We start from the raw sequence: 17,842 nt of genomic DNA on the forward strand, positions 1-17,842 counted from the left end.
CCAAGACGCCTAGCAAGTTGCTGAGCTGGTCTGGGTGTAAGAGCGGATACGGAAACGGTGCGGCAAGTACACGTGCAAATGACCGGATACAGTAGGCGGGCCTTAGGCCGGAACACACTGGTTCATTCGGAATGGAAACATTCCGCAGTACCTGTGGAAAGCCCTGCTGACGCAAGGTTAAGAACGCCCAATTTAGGGAACGCAAGTCCCCCTCTCATTGGCGGATCGACGCGTCAATCATGACGGTGGTTACACAAACCGGATAATAATTTAATTTCATAATTTTCATTACAAAATGATTGGTGAAATAAATATAAAAAAAAACCCCTCTATCAATAGTTTGATGCTAAGTTATATCCGAGTGTTGCAGGATGCCAGGATAACGTTGCAGAATCACGAACGCTTTTAAATGCACAAATCTTTACGGTATTAAATATTTTTACACTGGTTTGAAACAAGTAAATTAGTAGGATGTGAAAACTGTTTTATATTTATTATGCCACATCTATGTTGCGTTTCGTTCTTTGAAATAAATAAATAATAGGCATAGTGCGCCTTACTTTGAAGCTCACTAATCGGAAGTCGGCTTTTATTTATGTAACACCGGTGCAGACTGCAGATTAGAATCAGAAACAAAGCAGCAGAAGAAGAAGGAGGTTGTTTTGAAACATCATGGCGGCGCCCAGTGAGAAAAATGGGAAAAATGGGAACGCTGGAGGAAAACCAGGGGGGAAAGAGTCCCAGCCTTTGATCATTGCCAAAACCCCAGCAGAGGAGCAACGTCTGAAACTGGAGAGATTAATGCGTAACCCCGATAAACCCGCTCCCATCCCGGACCGACCCAAAGACTGGAACCCGCGGGCCCCTCCGGAGTTCGTCCGGGACGTGATGGGCTCCAGCGCCGGCGCTGGCAGCGGAGAGTTCCACGTCTATCGGCACCTGCGGCGGAGAGAGTACCAGAGGCAGGACTTCTTGGACAAGATGTCAGAGAAGCAGAAAAAGGACGTGGATTATCTCGACAAGGTGGACGCGAATAAAATGGCGGCGGACGAGAGGACGGCGAAGCGGAGGAAGAAGAGGGATAAACTCAAGCAGAAGAAGCTGGTGGCAAAGAAAGCCAAGCAAGACGAAGAGAACCCAGAGAAAGAGACGTCCAGCAGTGAAGACGAGGAGGAGGAGGAGGAAAGGGAGGATGATGCTGAGGCTCCTAGCTTCATCATGGGGAAGAAGTGACCGACTAGCTGGCTGTTCACACAGTGTGATACTGATAAATGTGTTTCTGTGAACCTTGAAAGGATGGTTTTGCTTTCAGCGTTGAGAGTCGGCTGATGCAGGGATTGTGAACGTTTTTATTTACAAGCAAAACTGAGCTCTGTGCTCAGAAAGACATGACCTTAAGGACTCATTCAGCAAAGATGGTGGGGAAATTGGGAAAAGTCTTTGGACTATATTTGATAGGCACTGAAATCAATGACGTGCTTAATGTAACAATCACATGTTTGTTATGTCTTGATGGATGGATTTATTTGCATATTTATTAACATTAACAATAATGAACGAAATTATTTTAGTGACATCAATCCAGTGCAAAGAAACTATAACAGTCCATAGAACTTAGATGGTAGGCTATAGATTTAAAACATTGTGTGACCATAGTCCATTATGTCAGAGGGGGGAGGTGGCAGGGGGCGTTTTTCTGGATTGTTCTTTCCTTTGAAATTTACAGACTACAGTATTCTCCAGGTGTATTTGAATCTGTTAAGGGGTTGGCTAAAACGAATTTGCCCAGGTAAATTTACTGTTATAATTTTTGTAATCAAATATTTTTAATAAAATGCACAGAAAACTCCTTAAGTTTATTCCTTTCAAATTGCTAAATTCCCTCTTGTTTTATTAGGACTGTCAAATAAGATTATGAATGCATATTATGTCGGCATATTTTATATAGGCCTGCCAATCCAGAATCCTCAACGCTGTCAGTGTTTATTGCAACCTTGTGAAACTGCCCAGTGCCAATATGATTTGCTTGTGGCCCAACAAGGTTGCAAAGAGAAACTCAAGGAATGAAAAGGCGTAACTTCTGGAGGCACAGGAGGTTTACGTGCGATGTTCTTTGAACAAGTTATCTGTGACAAAGAGATCCCTGCTTTCCACGGAGGCAATGGTCTCATTCCATAGCCATCGGCCTTTCTTTAAGCAGGCAAAGTAATACCTGGCAGTGAGATATTTGTTTGGACCAGGGTAAGCTCTTCCTGCCAAACACTGTCAACTCAACTGTCACATTCCTAATTTCCTATGTAGGAATTTCCTTGCAAAGCAGCCTTGAATTTGCCAACTAAAATCCATTCAGTAGACCAAGTATATACAAAATGAAGATGTCAAATTAAGCTATGTTTAATCATTTGTGTTGCACTTGAAGGATCCAATGTTATTACCAAGTCTTACCACAATCCTTTTGAATTATATTTATTATATCTGAATCCTTGGCCTGTGGTAGATGATGGTTTTATCACTACGTCAAACAGGACACCCATTTTGTTATTGGTTGTAGATGGCAGTGAGTGAGTTATGCCAATTTCAATGTTTAAAATACAGGTATACCCATCACCGTTTTCAGTCATCCTGGTGCAGTAAACAACTAATAGAAGCTGCACGGCCAGGTATTTAGAGGAGGAAAAAGCAGAAAGGAGGAGGAATATACAGGAGGGTCTAGCTGAACCTCCTGCATATACAGGAGGGTCCTTCAGCAGAACGTTCTGGATGAAAATTATCATTACAACTTTAGGCCATGCGTCTCTAACCCAGAAAGCACAATGAAAACATTAGCAAGAAACAGGACTGAATCGCACAACCATAATTTCATGGGAATTATTCATGAACTTCTTGAGCTACTTAGTAAGAGGATTTACACTATGTCATTCAGTTAAGACTAAGTTCTAAGAATATACACTGTGTACTAAATCTAATACAAAATAAATACACAATTTGGTCAGACGGTGCTCAACATTCTGTACAGTATTAGAGTCACACACACGTATTTATAGATAAACAAGAGCGTTTGCAAGTGCAATAGTGAATTGAGAAGTGATTACCGTTTCCAGTCAAACCTTTTGATGCCCTATCCTATATGATGGGCTACGGTTTTTGACCATTGCAAACTCTGCCTGGAACATTTGTAGAGGCCGTGTGATTATGTAGTCAGTGTAGTGAGTTTGGTGTCAATTGAGAAAACAATGTGGGAGGAGATGGATTTAATTCGTTTTACAGATTTGGGAGAAAAACAGTGTGATGGACTTAATGGGACATAATTCCTCACAGCTCAAAGTATCTGAATTATTTCTGCTCAGGTTGGGGCGACATTTTGGTTGCAAAGTGGTATCACATACGACACGGTTTATTATGAATCGTTTTAAAAACCTTTTGATGGTTGTTGTACAGGAGGTGCACAGGAGGTGTTAATCCGTTTTGGGCGGGAACCCCTGTTGGTGTTTTACGCATTACGTTATACTTTAGCTATTGAAAAATAGCAGATCTACAAGCTGGCGCACTATGAGCTTGTAGGTCTGCTATTTTTGAAAAATGTGGCACAAATCATTGAATATATATTTCAGAGCGAACATTTTTAACTAAAATATTTGCTTCTGGGGGGGTCCCTGGAACTATATATTTTGAGATGGGGGTCCGTGGCCCAATAGAGATAATTCTGGGGGTCCTTGACATGAAAAAGGTTGAGCACCACTGACATAGAAACATAGGGTTAGGATTTAGAAGCCTTTTTTTAATCTAACTCAGTCCAAAATGGGTTAATTCAACGGGTGCTCGAACAAAAAAGAAACAGCCTGAAAAAAGAAGAATAAGTCTAGTCTGTACATCGTTTTGAATATACCTGACGAAGGCCACAGAGGCCGAAACGTTGTTTTTTTTACCCCGCCTTGGTAATCTTTTTTGTATAGGGCCACCATCAGCACTATTCGCCTACAGTGACAGTTGAGGAAGTTTGTGCAATGTGTTTTTTTTTCTTCATGAAAAGCACCTTTCCTGGCAGACGCAGAATGGCAACTACAAGATCGAGGGTCCGGCAGTAGATCCGCCCGGCCTCTAATTATATCCTAGCGGTTTGTAACTCAATTTTCTGGTTTAAAATTGCCAGGAAAACAGAGCAACAAATCCTGCCAAATTTATCCGTAGAATAAAACAGTGACACCCATAAACTTTCATTGTTTTCCAAAGAGATGCAATAAAAGTTTAACTGGTCAGAATAGTACACTTAGTAAAGGTATTTACACAGCAAGTCTCAGGTTTCTGTCTGTTGGAGGGTTGAACAATTATAGACCCAAATGCTCAGGGACACTGCATGGTTGAACAGGGCCACAATTATAGACCCAAATGCTCAGGGACACTGCATGGTTGAACAGGGCCACAATTATAGACCCAAATTCTCAGGGATACTGCATGGCACAATTATAGACCCAAATTCTCAGGGATACTGCATGGCACAATTATAGACCCAAATGCTCAGGGATACTGCATGGTTGAACAGGGCCACAATTATAGACCCAAATGCTCAGGGATTCTGCATGATCATTTGGAAATTAGCCAGTATTGCCATCAGTTGCACCGTCTGGGTTTAAGGAGCCTATCCTCCTGTATGTTGATGTTATTGGTGTATTATGTTGCACGACTAGAGATCAAAGTGCTTTACTACAAACATGTGCATGTTCTACTGCTTACACTGTACAATTGGCTGTCCTTTGAACTGAAAAGTAAAGAAAAAAAGACCAGTTTTGTGCCATTGTGCAATATTGGAAAAAGTGCACTTCTTCACACCGTGTTTTAGCCTCAAATGATGCTTGGGCTGGCAACAGTTCGTGGTCCTTCTCCTTCCCTCCTGAACAAACACAGACCAGACCTGTTTATGATCACTAGCACTCAACCCATAAAGTAACTGACGATTTCCTATGATTTTCTACTAGATTTCGAAGGAACTTAAAATATGAAAAACTGAAAATGGCTTATTCAAACTCAGCCTTTTTTTCCCTCTCTCGATCTCTTATAAGTCAAGAGACTTGTGGCTTCCTTGCTCGCTGCATCTTGCGAGTCCTTTTATTTTTATACAAGCTGATCTCTGTGGTCTGGACCGGCCAAGCTTGCGTTGACATTATTCCAGTGGTTGTATTTGGGGCTGAACACGGGGGTCCGGTGGGGGGCTTTGAGGGGTGAGCCGGAGCTCTGCGAGGTGCAGATCAAGGCTCCTCTGTTGGACTGCCCGCAGCCTTAGGGCCGATTCATACTCCTATTTTACCGCTGTTTCGGCGCTGTAGTGCCGAAATTATTTCGGCTCGTCAGAGATTTTCAGTAGCACCGAAGAGCCGACTTTAGGACGGTACCCGCCCCCCCAAACCTCAAATGACGTCACATTGTAGGCACTACAGAGCCGAACCGACTTTTATTCGGCTCTAAAATACGAGTATGAATCGGCCCTTAGAGTACTTACAAACCGTGCGCTTGCCAGCCTCCGCCCCGCCTCCTCCTCCTCGTCCTCCTCCCCTCCATCACATGTTCGATAGGAGGAACCCACTAGCTTTTTGCGCTCCTGCTGAGCCTCCCTGTTGCTTTCTTTGAGCGACTGCGGCTGTGGTCGGCCGGCCACCAGCCGCAGCGGCTCCCACTGGTTATTGACGGTATCGTCTGCCGCGGCCTGAGTCAGCCTCTCGCGCTCTTTTCGCCTCTTGCGCGTCCACCAGACGCACGCGATGATGCAGAACAGACACAGCGGGCAGAAGACCACACACACAGTACGGGCACCAGGTAGTCTGCAACACAGGTGGACACACAGGGAGATGGAGAAGGAAGGGAAACGGCCATGTGGTAGAAAGAGAAAGGGTCTCCCTTTCTGAAAATTATTCACTGAAGCAAAACTATTTTAACACATGCATTAAATTAAATGGTGTAGGAGTAAGCCTTACTCCTATACAATTTAATTTAATGTATGTGTTAAAGTAAGGCATGAATAAAAACAGGTCTCTCTGTTTTTGATACAAAATATATATTTACAAAATACAATGATGACACTTTACAAGAGCAACGCTACTGTTAACATGACATACACAAAAAAGAGCAAACACTCCCTTCAGAATGTAACTTTTAAAGTCCAGTGATCAGTTCAAACATCTGCATCCTGTTCCGCTCTGCATTTCAGCACCGACCATCTGCACACAGTCCAAAGAAGCAGAAAACCTGTCACCTTTTTCACTTGAAACTCAGTTATTTTTGGCGGGCTACACCATGGTGTGATGGGAATATATTTGAAGTACTAATGTAGGAAACTAAGAATAAAGCTACATTTACTCGCGACCCACAAAAATAAATGGGTCCTGACCGACCACCGTTTGTAGCCCGTGACCCAAAAGTGAAATTTGATGTCTCCCCGGGACCGTGAAAATAACAGATCTACAAGCTCACAATGCGGCATGGATGCGCTGTGATGCGCCAATTTTCACTACTTCTTAAACATTAGTTTCCTAATTTATGGATTTTTATGGGTTTTTTTTTCTTTGATTTCTTCGTGAAATGAATGAAAAAAAAAAGTTTTTAATTGATGAAAAATGTTGCTTTGTTGGGGAAAGTTCTTTGAAAATAAAAACGAAAGATCCATAAAAATGTGTCCGCGACCCACAAATGGGTCCTGAACTGACCCACCGTTTGGGACCGACTGCTGTGTTTAGAGAGGACCCCCACAGGCCAAGCAGGATTCAGGGAGGTCAGAGTTGATGCAGGAAGCGGATGACCAGGTCTCTCATGACGGTGCGCAGCGCCTCAGAGTTGATGCAGGAAGCGGATGACCAGGTCTCTCATGACGGTGCGCAGCGCCTCGTTGTCGCACACGATGTGCGTGCCGTCCTCCTCCAGCTGGATCAGCGTGTCCTCCGCCTGCAGGTGGAGGATGTGTCCGTCCGCCGTCTCCTCCACCTTCACCTCGGTGATGCCGTTCTGCAGGCAGAGGAAGGGAAGGAGATACAGAGACTTTTTTTTGAGGGGCGTTAAGGCCTATTCATAGTCTGGTGAGCTGACCACCACGACCACTGCGAAATAACGTTGAACGGTGGTGAGTAAAAACAGAGAGAAGGGCTGGAGCAGTGGCGGTGGTTTTCTCTTCACCGCGGCACGTGACGTCATGTTGTAGTTCGGTGGTCACCTCACCACCGAAAATCCAGACTATGTATGAGCCTTAACGCCCCTCCTATGCCCAGATTTGTTGGTATTATGATGTATGATAAGAGCGCCCCTCACTTCACACAGGTGTGATTTTTAAATTCAGACAGTGGATATTGACAGGAAACCGGGGAGAGAAATCAGGGAAGTGACACACAGCAAGGGAACACCAGGCTCCAGGCATCAAACCTGGAACTTGCCGTCAGACTTGCATCAGAGCCTATATAATGTTAACCACTTGGTCATCGGCACTCCGATTTGATAAAATAATTGAATAATAGGAGTAGCTTAGCAACGTGCAGACGCGTAGCAAATTAACTCTTGATCAGACCCTTGATATCACGGTGAAATGTAAAATCAGATCTCATGTTTGTAAATGTCTCCCACCTTGTGCAGCGTGGCCAGGAAAGCTTCCAGGGGCACGGCGCCGCTGAGGAGGGGTTTGGGGGCCAACACCTCTGGGGGCTCCTCCACCACACGCTTCCTCTTCTTACTGGGGGGCGGGGCTGGGGGGGCACTGGGCACCGACTGGAAACAGTGAGGAGACATTGGCAGGTGTAAGGTCACATTCACACCAGAGAGCTTTGCTGCGATTAAAACGAATCCTGCTGCGCATTTTCAGAAAGTGCACTTTGTTTGGCAGGTGTAAAGGCTCATTCGAATCCTAATGCGTATCAAAGAACCGCATTTTACTCCGAGCAAAAACGGGGGTTTCGCTTCGCTTCCAATCACACTTGACTACGATTCGGTGCAGCTGTGAATGCAATCCGCAGTACATAAAGGAAATGAAGCAAACAATGTGGCGGGTGAGGAGCTGAACACAGTTGGAGACGGAGAAGGCATATTTTACGCAGCGCAAAGATGTCCCGTTACCGTGGATAGACGTGGTCGAATGAGGAGACTGAAGCCCTGATCGAAATGAGGACGTGTACATTAATCAATTGCTTAAGAAAACACATAAAAACACTGCAGTGTAGCCTATTATAGCCTACAGAATATTCTGTCTGTCTGTGCGTGCCGTAAACATGGAGTGCTACTGCCGTCACTGTGTGGGGACTGGGGAGTTATATCAGTGCGCTCAGTGCTGTGCCTCCATGCGCAAAAGAACAGTGTGTGGCGGCTGCGTGCGTAGAGAGAGAGAGAGAGAAAGAGAGAGAGAGGGGTCCCAGACGGCACGACACATGCACGTATGAGTGTAATCTTATCACCATAGATTTAACTGTAGGCTAGTTTATGAATGGAACACATTGATAAAGGTCCCCCCTGCTGCGTTTCCAATTGCTGCGAAAGACAGTGTGAAGGCAAACCGCAGCAAATTAAATATGCAAGAATCCCAAATTCTCCGCCCATACGCATTGAGTCTACCGAAGTATTAGGTGAGAATGTGACCTAAAACTCCTTGCTGTCGGGAGGAAACCTCATACATACCGTAACTCAATTTTTTGGGGATTTATTTTGTATAAATCAGTGCTATTTAACACCATTTATGTCTGTGTTTTTCGAAAATATTGAATCAATGGAAAGTGGTAAAAAAACGCTTTGGAAAAAACCTCTTAACTCCTTTGGACCCTCAAACTGTCTGCTAAAACAGCTAACTCCACCACCTCTCCCCCTATCATGCAAGTACTTGAGAATATATAAAGCCACAGCACCAACTTTGATGAGGCAGTATTGCTTTGTTTTGAAAATGTGCTTGTGCTCTTTCTTTTTAATTTAGGGCACTTTCTATTTAGTACACAGTGTACACACACACACACACACACACACACACACACACACACACACACACACACCCCCTACCTGTAGTGTGTGCTTGTTGTCCTTAGAATGCAGCACAGCAGACACAGTTGCTACGGAGACACCAGATTTGATCTCGGAGGGCACTAAGGACCTGGCCAGCTACAGACAATAAAAGACAGATGAAGACGAAGACATTTAGAATTTCAACATAGTTCCACCTGTCATTTGGTAAACATTTGAATATGTCATATATATACTTACAAAGACCACAAGTGCACCGTATACAATACATATACCAGAATAAGTGAATGAATAGTAGAACATTAAGGCATTTTGCTACACAAATTATTTTTGTGACGTCCAACCGACCAACCCGATTCAACCACACGGTTTCACTTATTACATTAGAGGACAGTGGTTCTCAAAGTAGGATCCGGGGGCCTCGTAGGGGCCTAATCATAATAATAAGGAGCTAAATAATAAAATTATTAATTAATTATTATTATTAATCACAATAATTGTATCTATTTATACGTTGGCAACTTGGCACGAAGCTTGTACATATTTTAGAAACTTTTGGAAAAACATTGAATACTTTGTACAAAACATCTCTTCTGGGGGTCCCCTGGCACAAAAAATCCTTTCAGATGGGGGTAAATATATCAATTTGGGGGTCCTTCCTTGACATGAAACCGTTTATGAGAACCACTGCAGTTAGTAGGGTAGTGTACTCACCTCTGGCAGCAGGTGGATGCGTTCGTAGCGCCGCCTGAAGGGCAGGCTGAGCACGGAGCAGCGTCTGTAGGCCATGGGAGGAGGCTGCAGCTCCAGCATGAGGTCCGAGCGGTGGGACTGGGATGGAGGAGGCTGGGTGTACTGCTCTGGACACACCACATGGAGAGGCTGCGGGGGTCCCCGGGGACCAGGATCCTCATTAATCATCATTTATACTAATAATAATAATAATGTCATTACCTAGTCTTCCTGGAGGCGAACCCGGGATCTACAAATGTGACTAAATTTGACTGAGGGACTGCCATTGGACTTTTTTGTTTTTTTATGTCATATGAAAGCAGGGAATCATAGCTTCAAATTGACATATTGGTTGTTCAGTTTGGCCCACCAGTTTTGGAGATATGGCTTATAGAGAAAACAGCGAGTTGAGAAAACAGGCTTGAAAGGTTCACTTCTGTGGTCTCTAACATTACACCTAGCTACATGTTTGGGCATTTATTTCATATTTACATTTCAGCTCTGACACTTATTTCAGACATGCTCTAGTATGTGACGAGTCTGCCTGTGCTATTAACTCATTTTGAAAAAAAGGGTTTTTCTCCTCTGGTGAAAAGCTGTAATTTGCACGATGGCAGTCTCTCAGTCAAATCTGGTCACAAATGGTTAATGGCCACTTGCATACGGTCCGCTGCTGTCGGGCAGAAACGTCATCTCTCTATATTTTAACCGTGTGTGACGGCGTCACACAAGAGTATAAAAAGTAGCAGATCCACAAGCACGAAATGTGGATCACTGCCTGTACAGCTTCTACCTTTGCCGTTTTTTGAGGGGCGCTAACCCCTCCAACGATGAGCTTTGTGTGTGACTGTGACCCCGTGTCGTCATGTGATTCAATTCAGACACGTTTGGTATAGTCAGGGGATATTAATAACATTTGGGAATACATTTCTTACCAAACATTTTCTTCACCAATGTGTTTGTAAAGGTGTCTACGAACACATCCCACATTGGTTTCTATTCAGCCACCCTATCTTAGACAGCTGCTGAAAGTTGGGGTACCATTACAACCAATATAATAAATTGGTTGTTAATATATAAAATATTGTAAATTTCATTGTGCTTTAAGTAGCATGTGACAAATCAAACTAGGGGGTTTTCATGATTCTGAACCCATTCCAAGCATTAGTTTTGCACGAAAAACACTCTACGAGTGTTTTTCTTCTTTTTTTTTACTGAGCATCGACTAGCTACTGTATGTGGGCAGGATACCTGGACCTCCTTGAGCAGCTTGGACACCTGGTGGAAGTTGAGCCGTGTGTCGATGGGACAGTAGACACACTTCATGGCCAATGGCTGGTAGGGAGCCAGAGCATCGATGTAGGAGAAGTCTGGCTCTGAGGGAGAGAGAAAGACCAAACAAGCTTTGATAACAAGGCTGCAAAACCAAAAGAAGTGAAAAGTGAAAGTGAAAGGTCCATAGACTATATTAAAGAATTGCCTGCTGTATGATTGTATAAAATGTATAAGACACCTCTCCTCCTCTCGTGGTCGAAGACCAAAGCTATATTGTTTTTGTCCCCCTCAGCATAAATGTATATACTTTCGTTGTTGTTTTTTTTGTTTCTTTAGTCTTTTTCCGCCCACTCTTTTATTTCTTGTCCTCCTGAAATGTACAACCTGAAGTGATATTGCCTTGTCTGTCCCTGTTTGAGTGTGGACTCGATGTCATATGTAGAAAAAGGACTATACAGAGACATTGGAGATGGTGCCACATGGAGGGGGGATGAGGGAGGGAAGAGGGGTGGGGGGGGGGGGGGGGGGGGAAAGAAGAAATCTTGGGAATTGCTCTTGTGTCATATGTAAAAATGCTATATGTATTGTACTGCACTTTCCAAATAAAACAAATATTATAAAATAAAATAAAAAGACTATATTAAAGAAGTGTTAGGGTCCATAGACTATATTAAAGAAGTGTTAGGGTCCATAGACTATATTAAATAAGTGTTAGGGTCCAAAGACTATATTAAAGAAGTGTTAGGGTCCATAGACTATATTGGGTCCATAGACTATAAAGAAGTGTTAGGGTCCATAGACTATATTGCAATTTCTTCACCCTTCACCCACAAATATGTTTGGTTTTGTGTTGTTTGTGTCATGATTATATAGAACAGTAAAACGTAAATATAAGCAAAAGCAAAACAAACAAACACAATCTATGGACCTTTTACTATGACCCCAAAGGCAACCATCCACACAAGTATGATACAGTCTTTACAGTTTGTTGCATGATGTTCCATGGTGGACCACGTCAATGGAAACAAGCTTCGGCTTTTGTGTATAATCCACGTTGGCATATTCTAAATGGTGACATTGTTAAACTGCGAATAAAGTATTCTATAGTATCATATGCACATACGCTGTATTTCCTATGAAAACAACCCTAGTGGTGCCTGGAGAACAGGTGTGGTTACTTTACTACTTACCAGTGAAGATGATGGTGTTGAGGCTGGACTTTCCCCACAGTTCCATGAAGTGGACCACGTCTCCGAAGCGCAGAGAGGGGTGGCCGGTGAACACCACACACGGCTGGCGGAACTCACTGCTGAAGTCTCCGTGAATGCTGGGGTAATGCTTCAGCTTGTTGGTCTGGATGAGCTGAAAGTAATAAAGTCATGGGAAAGCCCAGCGAGTATGATTAAATGGATTGACATGACAACAAACAAACAGAGGAACCAAAACTTCCATTAAACCCAAAATGTACTTTCACACAAAATATGGTTGAATGCATTATGACTTCCAGCCATTAAAGGATCATTTTGTCAAAGGGAATACACTGTGAAGTACATTGTGGTGATGACTGTGTTGCCAGGTGAATAGAGTCCCGGAAGGCTTTCAATTTCTCACAGTTAGACATACCTCTGCATGAGGGAAGGGAGGCTCTGGAAGGTAGACCTTGGATTGTTTGTTGTGGCAAAGCCTGGTGGAATAATAAAAGCCTCATTATCTAGTAAATGAACACGTCGCTGTCTCACATGGCTTTTAATTTTAATCCCAAGCAATGTATAAAGTGCAAGATCAGAGTCAATGGCATGTCAAACAACAATCATATGAAGCCAGGTCAAACACGCTATTCTCTTTGAACAGATTTTCTTTCATTACCTTTTTCCTTTTTTGTAATCACTATGTGTTATGTACATTGTATTTATCCTATCTGATGCTAAGACACCAACAGCATATTCTTAAAACATATAAAAACAGACTAGTGTGAACGTAATTTGAGTTAGGAACAGAATACCATTCAGCAAAGATCTGGGAGAATTCCAGTGAGCTGTTGGCAACAGGTGAGATGAAGTAGAATGGTGTTGATCCCAGGTTGGCGCTATCAATATACTGGTACAAACACTCCAACAAGTCGTAGATCACCCCTGATGAGTAGCATGGCACCAGCACGTTGCCTCCTGCACGGATCGTCATCGCTAAGGGAAGAACAAATAGATTGAGGCCATTGCTGATGGTGATGCAGATAGGTGGTCATTGGTCATTTCAGGCTGACAAAGCCTACCCAGGTTATTGCAGAATTCTCCCAGCATGCCATCTGGGTTGGCGGTGGGCATCTGGGTGAGGCCCGTCAGAATCAGAACATCACTGTTCTTCAGAGAGCTCTGGTCCATAGGCTGCCAAACAACAGGAGGATGGCAATTTAGGTAAACAAGCTTTGGAAACCACACCATCATTAGTCGAATGGCTTCACAATTAACTGCCTACAGTTAATTACATCGGTCTAGCTTCACAGTGAATGGCATCCCAGCTGTCAGGCTCTGGCGAGTGATCAATAGAAACTAGCAAAATGATTGATTGATTTATGTAACAAGGAGTATTGTGCACAATTTTAGGCTATTTAAACGTGAAATCTAAAATAACACCTCTGCGCTATAAAACTCAATCAACTAATGTTAGTGCAAAGATGCATATTAATTTTCCAATGTTCCGTTTGTTGACCTACCTGTGGATGAGTGGTGAGGAGCGAGGAGCCGGAGACATAAGCAACTTTCTCATGATGCGACTGGATGGTCCAGTTGGAGCTTCCCAATGAGTAGCCAGAGCTAAGGGGTGAGACCTGGACTGCTCCAAACAGTTCCTGTGGAGGACAGCAACAAGTGGAAATATTAGTGATGCACCGAATATTCGGCCGCAGAAAATAAAGTCGGCAGAAAATGGCTAAAAATGCATTTTCGGCCTATTTGGTTTCGGCCCAAATAGGCAGAAAATATATCACTGAATAGTGTATGCAATTAATGCATTCAAAAGAGCAGAATAAATGTTTTATTGATCCATAACAGTGATTATTATTTAAGTTAAGTTTTGCCATAACATAACATTTGTAGAATCAAACTCAGGTCTTAATGGGTTAAGTGGGGATACTAAAACAGCAATATTCAGTTACACTTCATACCAATTATACTGTGCGGGTGTAGGTATGTTAAGTGATAACCACTTTCAACATGGCATTATAGGCAAAAGCTTTCTAAATCTTTCACATTTTCCAAACATCTACAAGCTTGTAGGTCAACTATTTTCGCTATTTGTTGTACAACAAAGTATATAGTGCTCAAGTGGCATTCTGGACTAGATCTGTCTGGCTGGAAACATTGTGGTTGCAAGGACTGACCTTCTGACCTTTCAGCTACAGGACTGTGTCACAGTCATTACCAGGTGATTGAGAGATTATTTATTCTTTACTTACTCTGTATAAACATACTACGGTATTTTAACTAGTGATGCACCGAATATGTTCAGAAAATGTTCGGCAGAAAATGGCTAAAAATGCATTTTTTACCTATTCGGTTTCGGCCCTAATAGGCAGAAAATATATCATCGAATAGTGTATGCAATTAATGCATTCAAAAGGGCTGAATAAATGTTTTATGGACCCATAATAGTGATTATTATTTAAGTTAAGTTTTGCCATAACCATTTATTTTGCCATAAATCAGGTAGCTTTAAGGTACGGCCATGACAGCAATGGTAGGAAAAAACTAAGATGTATAATATTAATCATAAAGTTCGGATATTCGGTATTCGGCCAACTGTTTCCTAATCGGTATTCGGTTTCGGCCAAGAAATTCCCTTTCGGTGCATCCCTAGTAAATATAACAACAATCGTGTAAAACAAGAGAACCTGCTGCTTCCGAGACCTATTCAAATATTTCCAAGAATTCCACACAAAGAAATGGAAGAACTAGAATTCTTACCACTTTCTGTGAATATCCCACAAGCTGCACTTTGCTGAGGGCAGAGTTGACCTCTTGCATACTGTAACATCGCTTCCATGTCCATACATCCACAGCATCCTTCAGTGATCCAGGGAGCATCCTAATGTTATAAAACACATATATGTATTTATACTGACAATGTAGTAAGGGCATTTTATCAGGTATCTGGGAACTAAATCGTGAATTTCTTCACCAATGTGTTTCTAAAGTTGTCTAATAACATGTACTAAAAGTTTGAAATTCAACTCCCGTGGGAAATGCATAACATCCATACAATTAACATCCTATATAAGGCAAAAAAAAAGTCCAAATGATCAATGCATGCAGCTATGAAAATGTCATTACACTTGTTGAACTGAGCAAATGTCTTGAAAGACTTGAAATATTTCCCAGAATCACAGCACTGTAGTAACTGTGCTTTTCCCACATGTCAGATCTCTGTTGGTCTCAGTGTTAAGCTTACCGCTGTATTTCCTTGTTCTTCCAGCAGGTGGCAGACTGAGCTTTAGGTACTCTCTCCATGAAGTTGACCAGCTCCTCCATCAGTAGTCTGAGAGGAAAGGAAAAAAATCACACCTGTATGAACTGAGTGGTGCAACCCCTTTCTGCAGCATTGCCAGTGTGCAGACGTCAACATATCCATACCTGCCGTATGTCAGCGTTGGCTCTGTGGCGTACACGGTCCCAGTGAAGCCTGTGTTCTCCGTTATGTACGGCAGGGCCATCATGCAGTGGTAGTTGGAGATCAGGATGACATCAATGGTAGACAGATCCAGCAGCTCTTTCTGCATACATGAAGGAGAAGGACAGCCACGGTCATCCACCTAAACTACTGTATGTGCATGCAGTGTACCAACAAGACAGGCCTAGTGTAGTTACGTGTACCGTACCTCAGGAAGACAGAATTCTGGCTGGGAGTCCACAAACACTCTTCCTGCACACTCCTTCAGCTCCTGAAAACGTTATGGAAAATTATTCTCTTGTGTAATAGCATGATAGCATCACATACATGTACTGCATGCTTCCCTGTAAATTACTTGTTTGGTGGACTAACTGAACTGAACTAAATCAGTCAAATCAATTACGCTTTCTTAACCCATTTTTTATCGTTAAAATGTGCCTCAAATCTTTCTGAAAATTGTCATGATTTAGAAGACATGTTTTTAAATTTCAACGTCAGGCCTGAATGGGTTTGAACATTATACAGAAGAGACCGTCTATCCGTTATTCCGTTTCTATTTGTAAAATGTATATTTTGTATAAGTCAATTTTTTCTCTATTTTATCAGTCTGCATGAATGCGGTCGGTAATAATTATATAAAAAGTCCACAAGAGATTCCATACCTTCTCCAGGTTTATTGTTCCGTCCTTGGATACCCAGCCAGGCAGCTTGGAGAGCCTTGGACTGCGAAAACAAAATAATTAAAACATAGCCAACTTCTCCACAACACAAACGTAGAGAAAGTGAACTTTGGTCTGTTTTGAAAGCCTTCTCTGACTTTTCTGCTTTCGATGATATTTTGTTCATGTTTTGCACACTACAAAGTTTGTGTTGAGCTAAGAGGTGAAAATAGTTGTTGGCAAATGTTCCACACCACAAAAGACTGAATGAAGACTCATTTTCTCTCTCTCTCACACACACACACACACACACACACACACACACCTGTGCACCAGGGGCAGCGGCAGGAAGTTGAGTACAGAGGTGGTATCCAATCCACAGTCCAGCATGATGGTGGTGGACTTGAATTTGAGGACATTGCAAGGCAGGGTAGGATGACCGGACAGACAGTACTAGAAACAGAATTAAAGACAGAAATAAATAACAGTGAGCACTGACCATATATACATTTAACCAGTCCAGTACAGTACATACAAACAAATAACACAATAACATCAGGTGTATGTTTCTTTTCCCTTTTTGCTTCTTTTATGATGAATTCCTGTTCTGTTCTTTAACTATATAGAAGTGTCTATTTGTACGTCTCTAAATGTTTTTAAACAAGTGTAATGCTTAATTGAGTCGTCCACTCACGGTTAACAGTATTTGTATTGAGTTTGTGCTTGAAATGTACTGTAATTCTGCAAACTGTTAATACATATTTCAATCAATCAATCAAAGTGTGCGCGCACTACATAGACCACGCACAAAAGCACAGATGTTGGTTCTTAATGACATAACATTGACATTATGAAGCATTTTCATAACATCACGGTCATCTGTTTTCCAATGGCAGTGACTTTTTTTTTTTTTTTTACACCAGACTGTTAGCTAACTTGCTAACACAAACTGACTCATATCTTAGCATGAGTAGATAACCAGAGCTATATTTAGCAGCATCAGTAGTAGTAGTAGTAGAAGATTAAACTGCAACAACACTAACATCCTTCTTACTCACCAGTTTCATTTTTAAATAATTAGTTGAGAAAACTGAATGAGACTGAAGCTAGCTAGGTTTGGTTTAGCATCACACATCCTAGTTGTGGTGTGTGTGTGTGTGTGTGTCTGTTATCATAGACAATTAACGAGACTGCCCCCTACCGTGGCGGAGGCGTAAAAGATCAGTTGTAATAATATTAATAACGCGACAATAAACCAGAGTAAATACGGGGATAAAAAAATAAAACAAAGAAAGATTTGACGATTGTTATCAATGTACGTCACTTGTCCGAGTGACGTTGATTCATACGTCAACTCTAGATGAAGATGTGGTGTGTAAACAATCATGAACAGATTGTACTACATATTACTACAATGTGTTGTAACGACACTCAAGACTCGACACAGGACGTTATACAATCAGACCAGTAGTTTACAGTTTACACAACACTCACTGGCCACAGACACACACACACACACACACACACACACACACACACAC

General features: G+C 42.3%; 2 protein-coding genes across 2 annotated transcripts; one reads left to right on the forward strand and one right to left on the reverse strand.

The window, feature by feature from the left end:
- Positions 1-170: 170 nt before the first annotated feature.
- Positions 171-1,849, forward strand: prkrip1 (PRKR interacting protein 1). Its single transcript, XM_080791164.1, has one exon. The coding sequence runs from the start codon at positions 673-675 to the stop codon at positions 1,231-1,233; it is 561 nt and encodes a 186-aa protein (XP_080647290.1). The 5' UTR covers positions 171-672; the 3' UTR covers positions 1,234-1,849.
- A 4,938-nt stretch (positions 1,850-6,787) lies between these two features.
- On the reverse strand, positions 6,788-17,444 carry ints9 (integrator complex subunit 9). The gene is made up of 17 exons (XM_080790869.1): positions 17,360-17,444; positions 16,627-16,754; positions 16,305-16,365; positions 15,851-15,913; positions 15,606-15,745; positions 15,424-15,510; positions 14,940-15,060; positions 13,691-13,825; positions 13,250-13,361; positions 12,983-13,163; positions 12,604-12,664; positions 12,171-12,342; positions 10,957-11,081; positions 9,688-9,855; positions 9,013-9,111; positions 7,600-7,740; positions 6,788-6,990 (listed from the first exon to the last, which is right to left on the reverse strand). The coding sequence occupies exons 1-17, from the start codon at positions 17,366-17,368 to the stop codon at positions 6,817-6,819; spliced, it is 1,977 nt and encodes a 658-aa protein (XP_080646995.1). The 5' UTR covers positions 17,369-17,444; the 3' UTR covers positions 6,788-6,816.
- Between the last annotated feature and the right edge of the window lie 398 nt (positions 17,445-17,842).

Source organism: Protomyctophum bolini (assembly GCF_963924005.1).
Source record: "Protomyctophum bolini genome assembly, chromosome: 19".
Classification (NCBI taxonomy): Eukaryota; Metazoa; Chordata; class Actinopteri; order Myctophiformes; family Myctophidae; genus Protomyctophum; species Protomyctophum bolini.

Coding starts and splice junctions, on each gene's coding strand:
- prkrip1 (XM_080791164.1), top strand. CDS start 673: ATGGCGGCGCCCAGTGAGAAAAATGGGAAAAATGGGAACGCTGGAGGA.
- ints9 (XM_080790869.1), bottom strand. Junction 16,366..16,626: donor CCGCTGCCCCTGGTGCACAG/GTGTGTGTGTGT, acceptor TTGTTTTCGCAG/TCCAAGGCTCTCCAAGCTGC. Junction 6,991..7,599: donor TCCTGGCCACGCTGCACAAG/GTGGGAGACATT, acceptor CTCTGCCTGCAG/AACGGCATCACCGAGGTGAA.